This window comes from Budorcas taxicolor, chromosome 12, assembly GCF_023091745.1.
Source record: "Budorcas taxicolor isolate Tak-1 chromosome 12, Takin1.1, whole genome shotgun sequence".
In the NCBI taxonomy this organism is placed as follows: domain Eukaryota; kingdom Metazoa; phylum Chordata; class Mammalia; order Artiodactyla; family Bovidae; genus Budorcas; species Budorcas taxicolor.
In genome coordinates this window covers 29,706,594-29,729,138 of record NC_068921.1, presented here as the reverse complement: position 1 = coordinate 29,729,138, position 22,545 = coordinate 29,706,594, and the positions used below count along the sequence as shown (strand labels likewise).

General features: G+C 44.0%; 1 protein-coding gene across 1 annotated transcript in view; it reads left to right on the top strand.

Annotated features, from left to right (window-relative positions):
* Positions 1 to 22,545, top strand: part of B3GLCT (beta 3-glucosyltransferase) — a 94,975-nt gene that overhangs the window by 46,955 nt on the left and 25,475 nt on the right. The window contains exons 7-9 of the mRNA XM_052650025.1: positions 4,158 to 4,221; positions 11,129 to 11,248; positions 13,140 to 13,209. Coding sequence (XP_052505985.1) covers positions 4,158 to 4,221; positions 11,129 to 11,248; positions 13,140 to 13,209 — 254 coding nt within the window. The remainder of the gene's footprint in view (positions 1 to 4,157; positions 4,222 to 11,128; positions 11,249 to 13,139; positions 13,210 to 22,545) is intronic.

The following is a 22,545-nucleotide window of genomic DNA, read 5'->3' as shown; positions in this document are numbered from 1 at the left end:
AAGGAGTTCATGATCTGAGCCACAATCAGCTCCTGGTCTTGTTTTTGCTGACTGTGTAGAGCTTCTCCTTCTTTGGCTGCAAAGAATATAATCAATCTGATTTCAGTGTCGACCATCTGGTGATGTCCATGTGTAGAGTCTTCTCTTGTGTTGTTGGAAGAGGGTGTTTGCTATGACCAGTGCGTTCTCTTGGCAGAACTCTATTAGCCTTTGCCCTGCTTCATTCTGTACTCCAAGCCCAAATTTGCCTGTTACTCCAGGTGTTTCTTGACTTCCTACTTTTGCATTCCAGTCCCCTATCATGAAAAGGGCATCTTTTTTGGGTGTTAATTCTAGAAGGTCTTGTAGGTCTTCATAGAACCATTCAACTTCAGCTTATTCAGTGTTACTGGTTGGGGCATAGAGATGGATTACCGTGATATTGAATGGTTTGCCTTGGAAATGAACAGCGATCATTCTGTCATTTTTGAGACTGCAACCAAGTACTGCATTTTGGACTGTTTTGTTGACCATGATTGCTACTCCATTTCTTCTAAGGGATTCTTGTCCACAGTAGTAAATATAATGGTCATCTGAGTTAAATTCACCCATTCCAGTCCATTTTAGTTCGCTGATTCTTAAAAAGTCAACGTTTACTCTTGCCATCTGTTTGATCGCTTCCAATTTGCCTTGATTCACGGATCTAACATTCCAGGTTCCTACAGCAATAATGTTCTTTACAGCATTGGGCATTGCTTCTATCACCAGTCACATCCACTACTGGGTGGTGTTTTTGCTTTGGCTCTGTCTCTTCATTCTTTCTGGAGTTATTTCTCCACTGATCTCCAATAGCGTATTGGGCACCTACCATCTTGGGGAGTTACCTTTTAGTGTCCTATCTGTTTGCCTTTCACTCTGTTCATGGGGTTCTCAAGGCAAGAATACTGAAGTGGTTTGCCATTCCCTTCTCCAGTGGACCACATTTTGTCATTTCTTCTACTCAAGTCACCAGAAAAACTGGTTACTTAAAACATCTCATGATACTCACTTTCTTAGGCTTTCTCATCAGAAATACTTCCTCACTGGAAATATACTCTGCATCAGTTGAGTTCATTTCCTCAGTCATGTCTGACTCTTTGCGACTCCGTGGACTGCAGCACGCCAGGCCTCCCTGTCCATCGCCGACTCCCGGAGCTTGCTCAAACTCATGTCCATCGAATCGGTGATGCCATCCAACCACCTCATCCTCCGTCATCCCCTTCTCCTGTCTTCAGTCTTTCCCAGCATCAGGGTCTTTTCTAGTGAGTCAGTTCTTTGCATTAGTGAATGTTGAATTAACACTTTCCAACGTTTCCTGGTGATTCATCTAATATGATCTCCTAACATCAATTTTAAAAAATTGCATTTTTGGAGAAATGCTTGTTAATTTTCAATAAGGTGATTTCTTCAAATAAGTGTTACTACACAACACAGTTATTGGTTTCTTCTGTTGTTTTTCTACCAGCAAACCTTATCTTGATTTCCTCCACTATCTTACTCTGTTGACTATCTCACAAGTGGAATTAGAAAAGTCAGTAGGAACTTTTCCTAATAGAGAGTTGAGGGGTTCGCTGTTTGTTGCAAGTTTCCAGTCTAGCTGCTTGTGTGATTAGAACTGAAAGCTGAATGTCAAATGTCTTATTTGCCGGGAACTGAATATTTAATGAAGAAATATTTTCATGAAATAATGGGGATTTCTGGCCTTGCTGGTTCCTGAAATTCGCATTTGAGAAGCCCTCGAGTATAGCCCTTGGTGTGTATAGAAAAATGACACCTAGGTCCCATCACTGGGACTTGCCTTTTCAGTTAGGTGAGCTCTCCCTGTACACGTTTAGAACTGGGACTCCTTTGCAAGATGACTGGGTTAGGCTGCGGGCGTCCCATGCGGCTGACTCATCCAGGGGAAGTTCGTGATATTGATTAACCATCACTGGTTCTGGCAGAGTCCATGGGTTGCTGAAGGCAGCCACTTACAGATGCCAGCGTACACACTGATCCGTCTCCAGTCAATCAGTGCTCATCTTAAAGAGACTCTGTCAGTGGCTGTCACTTTCTGTCCTTCTCTGGTTTTCCTCAAAGGAAAATGTTCAAGAACTGGATGAGAAAGAAACTTGGAAAGTCAGGAGTAGAGAGCCTGTTTAGGGTGGCAGTTCAGAGGTGTTTATTTTATATTAAGAAGGGGCAGGGGTGGCGTGGCTGTCTGACATTGGCGTCTGATCACAGTTGTCTGTTCCTTGCCTGTGGCAGTAAGCTCAGGTATGACTTGTTTTTGGTCTTTGGAGTCTGAATATGGTCTGATTAGATTTTGAAGGCACTTGTCATGAGTCCAGATTCCAAAGTTAACTTGAGTTTATTTATATAAATTGGCTTCAACCAAGTTCAGAATTCGAGCTGGGCAAGATTCCGTGCCAGGGCAGGTTTTTTCCTCTTAATATATATCAGGAATGTACTGAGAATGCAGTCTCTTTATGTAACATCCTCACCCACTCCTGCTCACGGGTCCGTGGGCAGATACCCAATAGGAATGTGACAGAGATTCTTTCGGGCTTTTTTAGGGCTATTGGCTGTCAAGCCACATTCATATCAGCCGTGAAACCAGTGCTTTATAGCTAAACGTAAATTACAACCTGTGTCCCCCTCCTTTATCTCTGTATGACACAGGGCGTCTAAAGCTTGTGCCCTGTGACAGCCTGGAGGGATGCGGTGGGGAGGGAGGTGGGGGGGGGGCAGTTCAGGATTGAAGGGACACATGTATGCCTATGGCCAATTCATGCTGATACATGGGAAAAACTAGCACAATATTGTATCTATCCTCCAGTTAAAATAAATTTTTTTAAAAAAGAAATATTTGTGCTTCAGCCAGGCTGAAAACTCTGTAAGGACTTTGGAAATTTGTTACTACTTTTCTTTTTAAAATCGCTGTGATTTCTTTGCAGTTAAAATATTTATTAAGTGAAAGTGTTAGTCGTTCAGTCATGTTCAACTCTTGGTGACTCCATGGACTGTAGCCCGCCAGGCTTCTCTGTCCATGCGATTCTCCAGGCAAGAATACTGAAGTGGGTAGCCATTCCCTCCTTCAGGGGATCTTCCCGAACCAGGGATCGAGCCCGGGTCTCCTGTGTTACAGGTGGATTCTTTAGCATCTGAGCCACCAGGGAGTGTTTATTAGGAGGTTTGTAATTGAAATGAGGGGTCCTACCTCTAGTCCTGTAACAAGCATAGAGCCGTGTGGCATCTGAGTGGTCTTGGTAAGTGTGTAATCCTCTCTCTCAGCTGGGAATCAAGGACTATCCTGGTATTTGCTCTCACCCGTCCAGGTTGCTGACTGAGCACTGGTTTTGGGGGGCAGTGGGCAGCGTTGGGGTACACAGCAGGAGGCGTGTAGAGGGTGTTGTGGGGCTGCTGTGTGTGATGGATGAATGGGCTGTGCTTCCCACTCTGGGAGCAGAGGAAGCTTCTGTTTAGTCTTGAGGGAAAGTCTGGAAGCCCTTGAATTTGGTCTTAAAGAAAAGGCTGCCAGGCGAAGGTTGGGTCGGGGTGAACTAGGCCAGGGGTGTGCTCTGGGGGTGGCAGGAGGGTGCTGAGGAGTCAGGGATTCTAGAGTCTGGTGGGGTTGGGGGCATCATTCTGTGTTGAAAAGAGCCATTGATAATTTTTTGAAGCAAGAAAATAACTTGAAACTGTTATTCTTTGCTGAACCCATCTGCTCTCTCCCCCTGAGAACTGCACATGTCGTTCGTTAGGGTCATTAAAAGCGGGGACTGAGACGCAGCAGCTTGTGTCTCCTTGTTCCGCAAGCTGCTTTTCTTTCCCTTTCTGTTACTCAGTCAAGGATTATCCAGAGTGGACACACTTTATGGCTTTTTGAAAGACTTTTATTGAGTCACATTGTGTCTTATGTTATTTTCCAGGTGTTGAAATAGTGAAACCTATGTTTGCAACAAGTCTTACCTTCATTTCCTGGTGCACAAATAATTCTGTTTTCATAGTCCTTTGCCTTAAGGAAATGAAAGTCTTACTTTTACCTTAAAATTTCTATTTTTGTTTTCCAATATTAGAAGGTCTCAAGAATGTATTATTCTTGTTTGATGCCTATTTTGGTTTTTTAAAAAAACCTCACATTGTCTCTTACTTTCTAGGCTTACAAAGAGATTAAAGAGTGAATCCCTGAAATCTGACTTCACAATAGATTTAAAACACGAGGTGGGTCATGAATTTGTTTGGTTAAAAGTCTTTGTAATCAAGAAACTGTGTCTTTTTAAATGGTAATAAGATGATACACATAGATAATTACCTTAAAGATAAATAGGTTTAATGTACCAACCAGAAGACAAAGGCTGGAAGATGAAAGCCCCCACGTGTTTGCACTTCCACTTAGCATATCACTCCACTTAACCCCCCAAACTGTAGGTAATTATTTTATAGTGTTAGGTTAATCATATTTCCATTATGGCTTTTAATTGTAATTATTTTTTGTCTGGCTATTCATTGCGAAAACTGATAAACATCTTTTACTTTTGTGATTATGTAATATTATTCGCTTAATACTGTTATATTATGATTGGTTAACAGAAAATGGTAGAATTCTATATTACTAAAGTCAAAGTGTTAGTTGCTTAGTTGTGTCTGACTCTTTGCAACCCCGTGGACTGTAGCCCACCAGGCTCCTCTGTCCATGGGATTTTCCAGGCAAGAATACTGGGGTGGGTTGCCTTCTCCCCTGGAGAAGCATCTTCCTGATCTAGGGATCAAACCTGAGTCTCCTGCATTGCAGGTGGGTTCTTTACTTCCTGAGCCACCAGGGAAGCCAGAGGTGAATGTTTAAAAAAACTTGCCAAAATGTCATTAAAATACCTCTCGTCTGATCTGGTGCTTTGGTTGCTCTTCCGCCTCCATCGCGTCTCTGTGCTGGCGCTCTGCAGCAGGGTGAAGCCATCTAGCCCCCTGGCACTTGGTGGACAGTGGTCGCTAGGCATCCTGAGGCAGGTGACAGGAGTGCCATCATGAATCCAGTAATCTCTGATCATCTCTCTGTGCAGCTTGTTCGTGGGTACCTCTGATGGCCAGCCCTCCTTTCCCTCCAGAGAATTCTGAGTCTTAGGACATTGGGGTCAGTCATGACACGTGACTCAGTCCAGCAGCACTGGCAGCCTGCCAGGAGCAGAAAAGGCACTCGGAGGATTTTCATTTCAGGGGTGTTTTTAAATTATGAAAATATATGTCAGAAATCATTCTTTTCCATGAGAGGGAGGGAATGACTAGTTGAAAGCCAGGGTCTGTCTAGATATTTTTAATGAATAATCAGCTCAGGTATAGATCCCCAGGTTTGGGAGCTTATGGAACATGGAATAACATACAAAAAAAGAAAAAAAAGCTCTTAACATACCTGAAAGGTATGAACATCAGTCAGAATATCTGTGTTTAAGAGAGAGAACTTGACTGGTTGCCTGGATGTCTCTTCCCAAGAGGACCCCGCTTCGTCCTCACCAGACTGAATAGCTTTCTTGAATTCTCTCCCTCTCCCTCTTTTCTTCATTATTTTATAATATATGAATGTATCTCTGAATATATACTGTGTAGTTTGGTATCCTTCTGGGCTTCATATAAACAGAACTGTACCATGAATATGATTATAATTTGATTTGAAACTCACCTGTGTTGCTATGTGCAGCTTTAATGAATTTATCATCACTTTCTGTAACAGTCTTGTCTCAGGACTATACCCTGGTGCATTTGCCCAGCCTCCTGGTAGTGGGCTTCTGGGTCACTACTGGCTTTTTGCTGTTGCAGTCACTGCTTCTGTGAACATTTTTTACACATGTCATGGTGATCATCTGTAAGAGTTTCTCTGCAGCAGAAGCTTTTAGATCGTTTTGTGACTGGGACTCACTTTAAAAAGTATGTTTTTCACTGTGACTCTGTACCTGTGTGTTGTTCTTGTGTTCTGTTATTGATTTCCAGCTTAGCGTGACTGGTCTGTGTAAGTGTCATTTGAAATATTTTTAGGCCTAACTCTAAGACCAGGTTCATGTTCAGCTTTCACAAATGGAGAAAACGATATGCGTGCTCTGGTTGGAGGGTATATTATTCTCTTCATACCTACTGGGGCTTCCCTGGTGGCTCGGATAGTAAAGAATCCACCTGCAATGCAGGAGACCTGGGCTTGACCGCTGGTTCAGGAAGATCCCCTGGAGGAAGGCATGGCTGCCCACTCCAGGATTCTTGCCTGGAGAATTCCATGGACAGAGGAGCCGGGCAGGCTAGAGTCCACGGGGTGGCAAAGAGTCAGACACGACTGAGTGACTAACACTTTCACTTATATCTGTTAAAGAAGAAATAGCTACATCCGTTAATCTTGGGTGCTTCTCACCTATTTCCTCCCTCTCTCCCTTCCTCCTTTTTTTTGTTTTGTCTGCTTGGTATGTCATTAACTAAGGGAGGGATATGAAACTGTTCCCTCTGAGCAGTGACAGTGCCTCTTTGTGGAGCTGCCAGCTCTTGCTATTCATAGCCTGGGGCTGTGTCAGTAAGAAGCATACGGGCTTAGACGCGTCCTGTTCTCTTGGTAAACTTGTCTTCATCTCTAGTAACGCTTGTTGCCTCAGTGTCTATCTTGTTGACAGGAACACTTCTGTACCAGCTTTCTGTTGGCGTTTGCCTCATTATTGTTTTTCATCTTTTTTCTTTCTCATCTCCTCATCTTTTGATGTGTTTCTCTTGAAGAGGATATGCTTATCTTTTTCTCCCAGTTGGACAACCTTTATCTTCAAACCACGTACGTTTTTCAGGGTTTGTTGTTGTCGGTCGCCTAGTGGTGACTGACTCTTCTGTGACCCTGTGGACTGTCGCCCACCAGGCTCCTCTACCCACTGGATTTTGCAGGCAACAGTACTGCGGTGGGCTCCCATTCCCTGCTCCAGGGGATCTTCCCGACCAGGGATCGAACCCGTGTTTCCTGCTTTGCACCTTTGTTCCCCCGCCCATTTTTCTTTTTCCAACCCTAACCCTTTCGGAAGTTCAGTCTCCGTGTCTGTTTCTTAATGGTTACTTTAAACAGTTTAACATGCATGCTTAACCTTGTTGTTTAGTCGTTAAGTCTTGTCTGACTCTTTGCCACGCCATGGGCTGCAACACGCCAGGCTCCTCTGTTCTCTGTTTCCCGGCGTTTGCTCAAATTCAAGTCCATTGAATTGGTGATGCTTACCTAACCATGGCTAATTAATCAATATCCTGAAAATTTAAGGACCTGAGAATATATCCGTCTCTCAGTTTGATGCTCTTTTGTCCAGTAGCTTTGTTATGTCATTCCTTTTTAATCTGCAGCTCAGATGTTGTCCTTACTTTATGCGGTTACTATTTGCATAAACCCTGTGTTTCCTCACTATTTTGTTTTGCTTCTGGACCCTGCTAATGGATATCATTTTTATTCTTCCTGAAGTATATCATTCAGAATTTCCTTTTTAGTGAGGTGGCAAATTCTCAGGTTGCCCTGTGAAGATGCTTTATTTCAGCTTTGCTCTTGAGGCATAGTCGCATTGTGTGTTCGAGTCTGGGTTGTGAGGCCTTTTCTCATCACAGCAGCGCTGCCCCCCAGTGCCCTTTCTTCTGTTACTGCTGTTGTGTTGGGTGACAAGCCATCACTCGCACGTGCATCCTTTGTAGCCAATCTGCTGTTTCTCTGGCTGCTTTTAAGATTGTTCTTTGTCTTTGGTGTTCTGCGGTTTTCACTTGTTCAGCCACTCAGTCATGTCTGGCTCTTTGCGACACCATGGACTGCAGCATGCCACTCTTCCCATCTTTCACTGCCTCCCAGCGCTCACTCAGACTCACGTCTATTGAGTCGGTGATGCCATCCAACCATCTCATTCTCTGTCTCCTGCTTCTCCTCCTGCCCTCAATCTTTCCCAGCATCAGGGTCTTTTCCAGTGAGTCAGCTCTTCACATCAGGTGGCCAAAGTATTGGAGCTCCAGCTTCAACAACAGTCCTCCCAATGAATATTCAGGGTTGATTTCCTTTTGGATTGACTTAATTAATCTTCTTGCTGTCCAGGGGACTCTCGGGAGTCTTCTCCAGCACCAGAGTTTGAAAGCATTAATTCTTTGGTGCTCAGCCTTCCTTATGGTCCAACTGTCACATCCATACATGACTACTGGAAAAACCATAGCTTTGACTGGATGGACCTTTGTTGGCAAAGTAATATCTCTGCTTTTTAATACTATCTAGGTTTGTCATAGCTTTTCTTCCAAGGAGCAGTTTCACTATGGTGTGTGTGTGTGTGTGTGTGTGTGTGTCTGTGTCTGTGTCTGTGTCTGTGTCTGTGTGTGTCTGTGTGTGTGTGCCTGTGTCTGTGTGTGTGTGTGTGTGTAGAGAGCTTCCCTGGTGGCTCAGACGGTAAAGAATCTGCCACCCAGGTTCAATCCCTGGGTCTGAAAGATCCCTTGGGAAAGGGAATGGATACCCACTGCAGTAGTCTTGTCTGGAGAATTCCATGGACAGAAGAGCCTGGCAGGCTGCAGTCCATGGGGTCACAGAGTCGGACATGACTGAGCGACTAACATATACACACACATAACATATACTTTATTTTCTTGGGCTCAGAAATCACTGGAGATGGTGAATGCAGCTGTGAAATTAAAAGACACCTGGTGCTTGGAAGAAAAGCTATGAAAAACCTAGACAGCATATTAAAATGCAGAGACATTACTTTGCCAACAAAGGTCCATCCAGTCAAAGCTATGGTTTTTCCAGTAGTCATGTATAGATGTGAGAGTTGGGCCATAAAGGCTGAACGCTGAAGAAATGATGCTCTTGAACTGTGGTGTTGGAGAAGATTCTTTAGAGTCTCTTGGACTGCAAGGAGATCAAACCAGTCAATCCTAAAGGAAATCAACCCTGAATATTCATTGGAAGGACTGATGCTGAAACTGAAGCTCCAATAGTTTGGCCACCTGATGCAAAGGGCCTACTCATTGGAAAAGACCCCTGGGAGAAATAGAAGGCAGGAGGAGAAGGGGATGACAGAGGATGAGATGGTTGGATGGTATCACCAACTCGATGAACATGAGTCTGAGCAAGCTCTGGGAGATAATGAAGGATGGGGAAGCCTGGGGTGCTGCAGTTGCAGAGTTGGACATGACGAGCGACTGAACAGCAACACCAGTGTCTAGACGCAGGCTATTTTTTTCCTCATCTTACTTAGCATTCATTGGGCCTTTCTTTAATAGAATTGTTAAGCAGTTAAACAAAATTCTCGGCCACTGTCTTTTCAACTATTTTCTCCTCCCCTCTGTTGCTCTCTCTGGAACTTTAGATATATGCTAGAGGTTTGCTCTTCTCTTTCATGTTCCCCATCTCTGTTTCTTGCTGAGATACAGTTCAGATAATTTGGGGGGCTTCATCTTTTAGTTCCCTAGTTTTTATTCAGCTGTGTCTATGATAGGCTGCTTATCCTTACCATTAAAATGTTCATTTGCAGCTTCTATTTTTCATGTCCTGATGTTCTAGATATTTTTTTCAAATTTGCTTTCCTGTGTAATCTTTCAGAAATTTTGCTCATGTTTTAAAGTTTCTCTTTATAAAAATATATGAAACAGTAGTTTTCTAATCTGTGTGCTTGATCACTCCGATCCCTGGATTCTTCTGGGTGGGCCTGATTAAGCTGTGTCCGCTGGCTCTTGCTCTTTATCTCTTGTTTTTATTCTACTTTCTGTGATTTTTCTGAGTGCTCTTGCTCCTGGGGACTTCACTTGTGACAGTCCACGAGTCCTATTAAAGTTGTGGGCTCCTCAGTAAGGCTTTGTGTTAACTTTTGCCTACTTGCTAGAGACTCATGTTCACTCAGGGCCACGCTGTTCAAGGTATTTTTAGACTATGTAGGTGACAGATTAGGGAGGCCTGGCTCTTGGTTACAAAATCTCAGGATAGCTGGAAATGATTTTTCCCTATCTAGTGCCAAAGTCCCAGCTTTATGTGGGGGTTTGCTGTTAGACACCCCAACGTGGGTGGGTCATGGGCTTTATTCTCTTTAACACATATCAGAACCTCAGCATGCCCAGCACCCAGCTGGTGCCTGCGAGGGAAAGCGACCCTCAGGGACCGTCTCTCCCAGGTTCTCACTTTCCAGTTTTGTCTTTGTGAGCTCCATGTTTTGTGCCAGTTTAGCAGTACATTAAAAAGCTTTTAAAGATATTTTATGCAGTATTTTTAGATAGTTTCAGCCCGTTGGTTATTCAGGGTGTGTAATTACCATCCTGCAGGAAACCAGAGTCACGATGATCTTACGTTTTATCTTCCTCTGTGATGCTTTAGAATCCTTAAAATAGCTTCCGTGGAATTGCTTGTGACAGTTTTGAGATCTTTTGGAGGTCGGAATATTGATTCTCTTTTAAAAGAATTAATGTATTGGCCGCACAGAGTCTTCGTTGCTGCTCAGTGGCTTTTCTCGGTGCTTTTCGCAGTGCGCGGGCTGCCCATTGTGGGGGCTTCTCCTGTTGCAGAGCGCAGGCTCTAGGCCTGCGGGCTTGGTAGCTGCAGCACGCTGACTCGGTAGTCGTGGTGCACGGGCTTAGTTGCCTTGTGACACGTGGGGTCCTCCTGGACCAGGGATTGAACTCCCGTCCCCTGCATTGGCAGGTGGATTCTTAACCACTGGACCCCCAGGGAAGTCCCCCAGGATATTGACTCTTAATTAATTGTTTATGGTTAATAAAAGATTTGATTGCTCCACATGGAATTATTGTCTTGGTGTGTGCTGCGCTAAGTCACTTCAGTCACGTCTGACTCTTTGCAACCCCATGGACTGTAGCCCCACCAGGCTTCTCTGTCCCTGGGGTTCTCCAGGCAAGAATACTGGAGTGGGTTGCCATGCCCACCTCCAGGGGATCTTCCTGATCCAGGAATCAAACCCTTGTGTCTTACGTCTCCCGCTTTGGCAGGCAGGTTCTTTACCACTAGCGCCACCTATTGGGAAGCCTGCAGAATGCTGCCATGTAGGTGTGGTTCAGTGTGATGTTCTCTCGAGAAGGGGAGGTGTAGCTTTCCCCGGAGACGCGGCGTACCTCCGTGGACGGTGGTGTTGGCTCTCATTCACGCCGATTTCCTGTGTGACAGATCGCGCTCTACATCTGGGACGGAGGGAACGGACTCCCGCTCACGCCCGTGCCCGAGTTCTGTACAGACGTTGTGGGCTCCGCCTGCGCCACCTCGTTGCAGTCTTCCCTGCCGCTCTGTGTGAGTAACCGGAGGGCAGCTTCCTCGTGTGTCAAAGGGAAATATGCGTGCTGTGCATGATGTTGCCCTAGCAGTCACTGAACAAACACTGCCACTTGCCACGTGCCCCGTGAGAACTATATATCACGTTTCTAGGGGTGATAACCCCATAAGGTAAGCACCATTGTTACCCTGTTGGACGCATGAGAAGGGGGCACCCGGAGCTGCAGAGGCACGGCCCCCGAGTCAGTTTTTTGGTTGAAGGTATAGCACAGAGCTGCTGCAATTCCTGGTCTGTTTCCTAGAAAGGCAATGTCAGACATTTGCAGTTGTTCCTAAGCCCTCTCCTGAAGCCCACTTCTACCCTCCTCTCAGCCAGTGACCCCGCTCTGACCTCACCTGAGACTGTCCACAGCCTTCAGAATGCACCTGCTCACGGTGAGCCCTCGGTCCAGTCCCCAGGATGAACCTGAAGACCATGGGCTCAGCTGGGTGGTTAGCGGCCTTTCCTCATAAGGAAAAGCAGATTCACTGCCTCACATGTTGTCTGTTATTTCCAAGTCACTGACCCAGAAGTCTGGGTTGCATTTTCAAAGAGGAGTATGTGTATTCACACACACACACAGTAACAGTGGGAGAGAATCTGTGCTGTTGGCATAGTACTTGAGAGGGAAATGTCTTTCCAGACTTTGTGCTTGCTTGTTCTTTAATGTTCTTCTGGAAAATCTGGAAGGGTTGACCTCCTAGTGCCTTGAGTGGCATGACGAACCTCCAGTTGCACGTCGCTGTAAACCAGCCCCAAATGATGCAGAATCAGAATTGAATGTCCCTACAGCCCTGAGACAGTGATAAAGGGGTCAGCCCCTGCCCCGGCCCCACTGAGAAGCGCCCACAGCCTAGGGGCTGGATTGTCCACAAGCCCCTCCGTGACCCCTTCATCTGAGTGACCAGCCTGGGCTGGAGCCAGTGCAGGGCTCCAGGACCCCACCCCCACCCCCACCCCCACCCCCACGAAGTGTTTGACGTAATCCTGCCTTTGGCAGAGGACAAAGCACCGCTGTTGCCTAGACTTGCGTGGACCATTAAGGGCCATAAAAATACTGTAAACATCAAAGTGAGGCCAGGCTCCCTAAAGGGAGTCATCTCTTACTTTGCACTAAAACATCCTTCTACTTCTCTCTCCCTTTAAAAAAAATTTTTCACGAGCTGGAAAAAGGAAAGGGAAGGTAACCAACACTTATTGGGCACCTGTGATGTTCATAATAAATTGTAGTAATAAAAGCAGCTGTGCTGGTGGTTATCATCCCAATTTCCTGAATGAGCTGGAAATTTAGAGGACATTTGTCCAGGTGATGTAGAGAAATGCCACGGCTGGGCTTCTGGTCTCCGTCTGGCTATGAGTGAGTGAGTGAAAGTTGCTCAAGTCATGTCTGACTCTTTGTGACCCCATAGACTATACAGTCCATGGAATTCTCTAGGCCAGAATACTGGAGTGGGTAGCCTTTCCCTTCTCCAGGGGATCTTTGCAACCCAGGGATTGAACCCAGGTCTCCTGCGTTGCAGGCAGATTCTTCACCAGCTGAGCCACCAGGGAAACCCAAGAATACTGGAGTGGGTAGCCTATCCCTTCTCCAGCGGATCTTCCCGACCCAGGAATCCAACTGGGGTCTCCTGCATTGCAGGTGGATTCTTTACCAACTGAGCTATCAGGGATGACCCCCCCCGCCCCGCACCCCTCTGGCTGAGCAAAGCATTTGTGGTCCTCCAAGCTACAGTCGTCCCCTAAAACTTGATTCTGGAGACAAGTTTGATGTCCCTGACATTGGTGAATTTGAACTCAAGAGCATGTGACAACTAATTTGGGTGTACTGTTAAGACACATCGACTCACATGTGCTTTTTTTTTTTTTAAGGGAAATCCATTGAAGAAGGAGGATATTTTTGTTGCAGTGAAAACATGCAAGAAGTTTCATGGTGATAGAAGTACGTTTTGGATTATTCATTTTTACTGAACTTTAAAAATCCACACTGTCTTAAAAGAAAAAAAAGGACAAATCAGATATGAGCTCAGCTCAAGAAGGGGATAATGACAGATATATTATTGGAAGTGCAAGCAGTTATATCATCAGTCTTCCTCCTCATAGCACTTCAATCACCAAGATCAATTAGAAAAGACAATTTTGTGTTGCAACATGAGAGGCCGTGGCCCTTCTAAGGACTGATTAGAGCAGTGTTTTAAATTGGAAATGGAAATGCTCAGCTGTGGCAATCTCAGAGACTGTAAGTGGATAATAATCCATTTTGCAAAACAGTGTCCTGTTATGTCCAAGTGTGGACTCCGAGCTGTGAAAAATGAGAGGGCATTTCTCAAGGTAACAGACTGTCAGAGAGAATGTCTTTCTCACGCTGTTCCTTCTTTTTATATTTATTTCACATGAACACATCAGAACTTGTAAGTAAGGATGTGTATTTGCTCATGTGTAGATATACAGAGAAAAGTAAAAGATGTTTGTCTTACAAGCCATGGTTCCTTCTTAAGGAAATCCTGCACATAGATGTTTCTATTTAATTTTTTGATGCCATTCCAGAATTCTGCATTATGGTGATACTGTTTTTTAAAAAGCCTATCTTAAATATAAATACATAATTTATCTGTTTTTTCACCTTACTTCAAACAGCACTTTTCTCAAATTGAGGATTAGACAGCCTTTTGCATTTTCTAATTTTAGCACATATTTTATTTTTTTCTATGAAAAGACTCTCAGTTTTACCAAGAGTGTGATATTTATAGAGGAGAGATTTCTAAACCAGCTGTCATTTTTGTGGGATTGGAGCTAAGTGGGGCATTTATATAATTTGTGTGATAATATGATATTTACAAATGATGCTTTAAAGAGGAACATATTTTACAGATAAAAGAATATTATAATTTGGAATTATGGCATTGTTTAAGACACTGACATCAATTCAGGTCTGGTTATAGTCAACACTGTCTTAAAAGTACATTTGCTATAAACCTTCATGGTTACCTAAAATAGTCACAATAAATTCTAAGTCCTGTTAAAATCAGTCTAAATAAATATATGTATTCATTATACAAGAAGTCCTAAAATACTATTAAAAATCAATATAGAACTTAAAAATTTGATTTTCCATAAGTTTAACCTAGGTTTAATATCCTTTTGTTTTTTACATAGTCTGGAGGGACGATTTTTGATAAATACCTTTCATTAAAAAAGCATCAAGGGAACTGACTAGACTGCTTTTCTTCTTCTTTTTTTTTAAACAGCAAGCAGAAGTGCTCGAATTGGTTTATTTGATCTTAAAGCTGCCCTTGGAGTATATATCGATGTTAGGGATGGGGGTGGTGATGTTCTCCTTTGAAACTCATTTTTCAAGTTGGCAGTAAAGTAGTAAAATTAGGGATGGTCTCTTGTAGTTTTCATATTCTACAGCAATGAAAAAAGAGCTAATTTTAATTTGGTCATTCTGAATAATCTAGCTTACTGCTTTCTTATTTTGCATAAGGTTATGATAATCCTTTCAGATATTTATCAAATGCTTTTGTATTTCAATTTTGAGTCAAAGGTTTATAAAAATTATAAAATCTTCCAAGTCTGTTAGGAGCATAAAGACCAAACGTCTCCAAATCAGATGTACTGACTTACTGCTGTTAACTGGGTCTGGGGTCACTGAAGCCTGAGACCTAAAAGATATCTTGAGAACTTCGCGGTGGAGTTGCTGTGGCAGGCTGTCTTTAGACTTGGACCTGTTTGTTTGAAAAGATAGTATAAGGTGGCTGGATTTGAGGGACTCTGATGTCCATGTTGCCTGATGGACGTGAAGTCTACCAGGCCAGGGGGCTCTGGCCCCCCTTTTGGAAACCTAGTTCTGTCAAGAGAATTACCCGTAATTGTATTAGTTTCAGTCAACAGTGCCACAGTAACTGCTTCTAACTGCTAATCCCTTTTTTTTAAAAAAACACATTTTCTGGTGTTTTTCACATTTTTTTTTAAAGTAGCAGTTTATTTATTTATAGTTGGCTGTTCCAGGTCTTCGTTGCCGGGTGTGGGCTTTCTCTAGCTGCAGCGATTGGGGGCTACTCTCTAGGAGTGGTGCAGGGGCTTCTCACTGCAGTAGTTGGGGGGCACAGGCTCAGTACTTGCGGCACCTGGGCTCCGGAGCCCAGGCCTGAGCGGTTGTGGTGCGTGGGTTTAGTTGCCCCACGGCATGTGGAATCTTCCAGGACCAGGGGCCAAACTCATGTCTCCTGCATTAGCGGGTGGATTCTTAACCACTGGACCACTAGGGAAGCCCCTTTCACCTGTATTCTGTCATCTGATTTCATGTTGACAGCTCCCTGTGACGTGGCAGTTGTTGCTGTTCACTTGATATCGCAGAGGAAGGAAGCTGACCGTGGGACGACGCACTGGCCCAACGTCAGGCAGACTGAGCAGGGGAGCGGGGCTCAGGGTTTCCGGCCCTGAACCCCCAGTTCCTTCTGCCACAGCAGAGCTGTGCTGTGAGCTCTTTGTGTGTGTGTGTGCTCAATCATAGTCATGTCTGACTCTTTGCGACCCCGTGGACCCCATGGGAGTTCCCAGGCAAGAATCCTGGGTGGGTTGCCATTTCCTCCTCCAGGGGCTCTTTCCTGACCCAGGGATTGAATCCACATCTGCATTGGCAGGTAGATTCTTTACCACTGCGCCACCTGGGGAATTTTTTGGATGTGTTAGGAACATAACGCTTGATAAATAGTATTTGATAGCTGTGTTGATTCTCTGCTGTGCTCAAGGTCAGATCTGACTTGGCTGGAAGCAGTGACAGGAGGCTTTTTACTTTGAATAGCAGTGAGGACGGCCAGGACTTCAAATCCACAGATGATCTGAAACACACACGGAGCTGGGGAGTCAGGTGGTCCCCCGTCCTCGCATATTATTGCGGCAGTCAAGCAGAATGCATGGACTCGGGGCTTTGTTTTTTCTTTCTGTACGCACTCTGGTAGAAACACTTGAGGTTACAGAAACCAGACAACAGTGAAGGAAGAGATAAACACAGACCAGGCTGTGCTTGTCTCTGAGCAGTTGAGGGCACTGTCAGTGACTTCCCTGGAGGCAGTTCTCTATGCCCTGGGTTCTGACTGCAGTGGATACTCATCACGCCCCAGTCCTGGCTCCTCCAGGGGTGAGGATGTGAGGGATAGAACAGTCCGGCCAAGGCTGTGGTCAAGGCGAGGGAATGTACACACGGAACTCATTTTTCATACTCTTTTGGAAGAATTGATACAGCCAAATTTCAAAATTAGGAAAAAATTATTTTACATCTTATACTTTTTTTTTGCCTACCAGTAAAGCAGACCTTTACGTAACTACTTGTGTCTTGATTCTGATTTAGATGAATTAAAGCATCTTAGGACACAGTTAGCAAAAATATACACTGTCTCTTGGCTTAAGAAAGCAGTACATGTCAACAGCATCAAACAAGCATGGTTTGCTGAGATGCAAGTAGTTGGTAGGGTTTTTAAAGAAACTTTGGAGGTATTATATAAAGCAATGAACTGCCATAGCATGTGAGGTTAGGTTTAAGCAAGGAAAAGCTCTCTGGACTTAATAAAGCAGCTTCATTGCTTCCTCTTGGGTTACGTGTCTCCGTGTGATGTGAGCTGTCAGCAAAATGTTATGGGTCTTCTGTGTGTCCTGCAGCCACATGCTTCCTATGTGGGTCCCACAGATGTCGTGGCCACCCCCGATTCTGTTTGTCAGCTGGTGGTTGTGAGGTGTTCCCCCTCCTGCTGCCTCCCTCTAAGTAGAGAGGTTCAGTTGCCATTTGCTCAGCCTTTAGTTCCTTATCACAGCCTCCGGAGCTCTTAAAATAAACATTTGACATCTTTCAGCTTAAAAAAAAAAACCTGGTATCTTGACTATATTGATCTTCTCTAGATGTGAACATACTGATGCTAAAGAGTGTGTTCCTTCTGGTTGGAGAGGTTTATTGAAAACAGAAAGTTGAATCAAAATGCAGTCAGCCAACTGGCAGGCCATATCCTGTGTTAGATGAAGCGAGTGGATTAATTATTTTTTAAGTTAAATTTTATTGGAGTTTAGTTGCTTTACTTTACAGTTGTGTTCCCACTGGATAGAAAAGTGAATCAGCTGTATGTGTACACATAGCCCCTCTTCATGGGTTTCCGTACTATTCAGGTCATCACAGAGCATTGAGGAGAGTTCCCTACGCTATACGGTAGGTTCGCCTTCAGGTCAGTTCAGTTCAGTCGCTCAGTCGTGTCCGACTCTTTGCGACCCCATGAATCGCAGCACGCCAGGCCTCCCTGTCCATCACCAACTCCCAGAGTCCACCCAAACCCATGTCCATTGAGTCAGTGATGCCATCCAACCATCTCATCCTCTGTCGTCCCCTTCTCCTCCTGCCCTCAATCTTTCCCAGCATCAGGGTCTTTTCCAAGGAGTCAGCTCTTCGCATCAGGTGGCCAAAGTACTGGAGTTTCAGCTTCAACATCAGTCCTTCTAATGAACACCCAGGACTGATTTCCTTTATGATGGACTGGTTGGATCTCCTTGCAGTCCAAGGGACTCTCAAGAGTCTTCTCCAACACCACAGTTCAAAAGCATCAATTCTTCGGTGCTCAGCTCTCTTTATAGTCCAGCTCTCACATCCATACATGACCGGTGGAAAAACCATAGCCTTGACTAGACGGACCTTTGTTGGCAAAGTAATGTATCTGCTTTTCAATATGCTGTCTAGGCTGGTCATAACTTTCCTTCCAAGGAGTAAGCATCTTTTAATTTCATGGCTGCAGTCACCATCTGTAGTGATTTTGGAGCCCAGAAAAATAAAGTCAGCCACTGTTTCCCCCTCTATTTCCCATGAAGTGATGAGACCAGATGCCATGATCTTAATTTCTGAATGTTGAGCTTGAAGCCAACTTTTTCACTCTCCTCTTTCACTTTCATCAAGAGGCTTTTTAGCTCCTCTTCACTTTCTGCCATAAGGGTGCTGTCATCTGCATATCTGAGGTTACTGATATTTCTCCCGGCAATCTTGATTCTAGCTTGTGCTTCTTCCAGCCCAGCATTTCTCATGATGTACTCTGCATATAAGTTAAATAAGCAGGGTGACAATATACAGCCTTGACGTACTCCTTTTCCTGTTTGGAACTAGTCTATTGTTCCATGTTCAGTTCTAACTGTTGCTTCCTGACCTGCATATAGGTTTCTCAAGAGGCAGAGAGGTGGTCTGGTATTCCCATCTCTTTCAGAATTTTCCACAGTTTATTGTGATCCACACAGTCAAAGGCTTTGGCATAGTCAATAAAGCAGAAATAGATGTTTTTCTGGAACTCTCTTGCTTTTTCAATGATCCAGCGGATGTTGGCAATTTGATCTGTGGTTCCTGTGCCTTTTCTAAAACCAGCTTGAACATCTGGAAGTTCATGGTTCACGTATTGCTGAAGCCTGGCTTGGAGAATTTTGAGCATTACTTTGCTAGTGTGTGAGATGAGTGCAATTGTGCGGTATTTGGAGCATTCTTTGGCATTGCCTTTCTTTGGGATTGGATTAAAAACTGACCTTTTCCAGTCCTGTGGCCACTGCTGAGTTTTCCAAATTTGCTGGGATATTGAATGCAATACTTTCACAGCATCATCTTTCATGATTTGAAATAGCTCAACTGGAATTCCATCACCTCCACTAGCTTTGTTCATAGTGATGCTTCCTAAGGCCCACTTGACTTCACATTCCAGGATGTCTGGCTCTAGGTGAGTGATCACACCATTGTGATTATCTGGGTCGTGAAGATCTTTTTTGTACAGTTCTTCTGTGTATTCTTGCCACCTCTTCTTAATATCTTCTGCTTCTGTTAGGTCCATACCATTTCTGTCCTTTATCAAGCCCATCTTTGCATGAAATGTTCCCTTGGTATCTCTAATTTTCTTGAAGAGATCTCTAGTCATTCCCATTCTGTTCTTTTCCTCTATTTCTTTGCATTGATCACTGAGGAAGGTTTTCTTATCTCTTTTTTCTATTCTTTGGAACTCTGCATTCAGATACTTATATCTTTCCTTCTCTCCTTTGCTTTTGGCTTCTCTTCTTTTCACAGCTATTTGTAAGGCCTCCCCAGACAGCCATTTTGCTTTTTTGCATTTCTTTTTCTTGGGGATGGTCTTGATCCCTGTCTCCTGTACAGTGTCACGAGCTTCCATCCATAGTTCATCAGGCACTCTGTCGATCAGATCTAGTCCCTTAAATCATTTTCTCACTTCCACTGTATAAGCATAAGGGATTTGATTTAGGTCATACCTGAATGGTCTAGTGGTTTTCTCTACTTTCTTCAATTAAAGTCTGAATTTGGTAATAAGGAGTTCATGATCTGAGCCACAGTCAGCTCCCGGTTGTTTTTGCTGACTGTATAGACCTTCTCCTTCTTTGGCTGCAAAGAATATAATCAATCTTATTTCATTGTTGACCATCTGGTGATGTCCATGTGTAGAGTCTTCTCTTGTGTTGTTGGAAGAGGGTGTTTGCTATGACCAGTGTGTTCTCTTGGCAGGTATTCTGTAGGTATCTATTTTATGCATAGTATCAATAGTGCATATGTGTTGATCCCAATTTCCCAATCCTTCCCCCTCATGGACTATTATTCAGCCATAAGAAGGAATGAAATTAGGTCATTGTAGAGACTGGCTGGACCCTAGAGACTGTCGTGGAGCGTGAAGTAAGTCTGGAAGAAAGAAGTATTCGGTATTAATACATATATGTGGAATCTAGAAAAACTGTATTGATGATCTCATTCACAAGGCAGAAGCAGAGACATGACGTAGAGAACAAACGCCTGGAGTAGCTTAATTCCTGATCAAAGTTCAGTTCTCTCCCAGCTGCTGTGCAGGTGAAGACGGGGGGCCAGAGTGCCCTGACACTACTGTGTCAAGTAGCCTTTCAGTCTTGCAGACATCCCATCCCCAAACCAGGAATCAGAGCACAGCCTTGGTGTTGTCGCTAAGCCTCTCCTAAGAGAAGAGAAACCAGGGCTTTCTTATGTGCTCACTGACTTTCACACCGAGACAGAAGGTCCGTTTGTCAGTGGGAAAACGGTGGATTCCTTAAATCAGAACGGTCACGCACATCTGGTTGTGTGGTAGATTTTGCTCAAGGGTCAGTTCCCTTTTGTTTGTAATCAGAGTTTTGCACATTAGCCTGTCGGGAGTAGAAGGGATTTCTCTGCATCTCCTGCTTCTCAGTGGTGCAGCCAGGTGGAAGATGTATGCTGTCTGGGCAGATGGCTTTTTTTTTTAATAGTACAGTTCTTTTTACTTTATCCTAATTTTAAATTATCTGTGGCAAACATTTTTGAAAGAGACATTCACTATTGTTTTATTATGTGGGAGGAAGTATGCTTCTCTGTATTGAAAATGAAATAGTAGATCACGTTAACTATATTGAAATACTTTCTCCAAGTTTAATATCGTTAGGAATAGAGTGTCTTAATATAATATGAAATATAAATAATATAAAGAATTCAGTTATTCAGTATTCAAACAGTGATGATAAAATAGACCAAAATTTCTAAAGTTTTAAGCAGTTTTGCATCAACTCTGGTTTAAAACAGTCTTCATCTGCTCTTGTAGGAGACTTCACCTTGACTTCAGTTCTTTGCACAGGCATTACCGTGATGAGGACTGGATAGCTGATAACATTGTTCACTGTTGGATGCTTTCGGGGTTTGAGACTCAGAACACGTTGCTGTGTTGAAATGGTCGGTCCATTTAAGCATGATTGGTTATGGTGGGACTGGTTTCCCAGGTGGTGCTAGTGGTAAAGACCCTGCCTGCCAATGTGGGAGATTTAAGAGAGGCAGATCTTCCCTGGGTTGAGAAGATCCCCTGGAGGAGGAAATGGCAACCCACTCCAGTATGCTTGCCTGGAGAATCCCATGGACGGAGGACCCTGATGGGGCCCACACGACTGAAGCAACTTAGCATGGTCTTGTACAAAGGCTGAATCACTGACAGATAAAACTCCTTCCTTTAAACCAGTTCCAGAAGGAGGCCTCTGCCTTTTGGAATCCCCAGAGCACCCAGTCTTCAGTCAGCTGTTCACTGAGCACTTACTATGTCTCGGGTTGTGTGGGGCGCTGGGCTCTGAGGAATTCTTACCTCTGGTAACATTTCCGTTTCACCTGTTTCAAACCGAAACAGGAAACAAGTAGGTTAGGTGTGCTGTTGTTCAGTTGCTCAGTCGTGTCTGGTTCTTTGTGGCTGCGTGGACCGTAGCCCGCCTGGCTCCTCTGTCCAGGGATTGTCCAGGCAGGAATACTAGAGTGGGTAGACGTTCCCTTCTCCAGAGGATCTTCCCGACCCAGGGATTGAACCCTGCTCTCCTGCACTGCAGGCAGATTCTTTACCATTGAGCCACCAGGGCAGCCGGTCTTGTCTGGATAAGTCCTGCTTATTATATGTGCAAAGCCAAGGGCCACCACAGGGCCAAGCGTGGGTTTTCTTGTGCTGGAATTTGGACAGAATAAGAATTTCTCCTTTTTTCTTTTATTCTCCCTTAGCAACCTTCTCTATTATTATTATTATTTCAAAACTATTTATTTTTAATTGGAGGATAATTTACAGTGTTGTGTTGGTTTCTGACATACATCTGCATGAACCAGCCGTGTCCCCTCCACCCTGAGCCTCCCTCCCACCTCCCACCTCATCCCACCCCTCCAGGTTGTCACAGAGCGCCAGGTTGGGCTCCGTGTGTCATACAGCAACTTCCCATTTGCTATCTGTTTTACATATGGTAATGTATATGTTTCAGCACTACCCTTTCAATTCCTTCCACCCTCTCCTGCCCCCAACCTTATCATTAACGGATCTTTGTCCATTCTGGCTTGGAGAAATGTTTATATCTGCCTTTTTTTATGATTGCAGAAAATTGTATTTTAATATATAAAATAATATTTAGTGGCTTAAAATAGGTAATTTGGAGGTTACCATAGCAAATGTCCAGAATTCGTATGTCTTTTCTCTCTTAAGAGCTGGTAAATAGTGGACTGTGGAATGATGTGCTTTTGTATTTTCTGTATATGGGCTATCTGAGTTTGTCTCCCAGTTTGCTGACTAGCATAGCTAGACACTTAACTTTGACATTGCATGGGTAGTTTTTGCATATCATCTATTTTTATTTAGGTTGGGGGAAAAAATATAAATGATTTAATAAAGGTTCAAAATATTGACCTGAAGATGTGGTTCCTCAGAGTTGAGACTCTTAAATCAACAGTATAAAATCTAGTTTTTTTATGTTGATGATCTTTTCT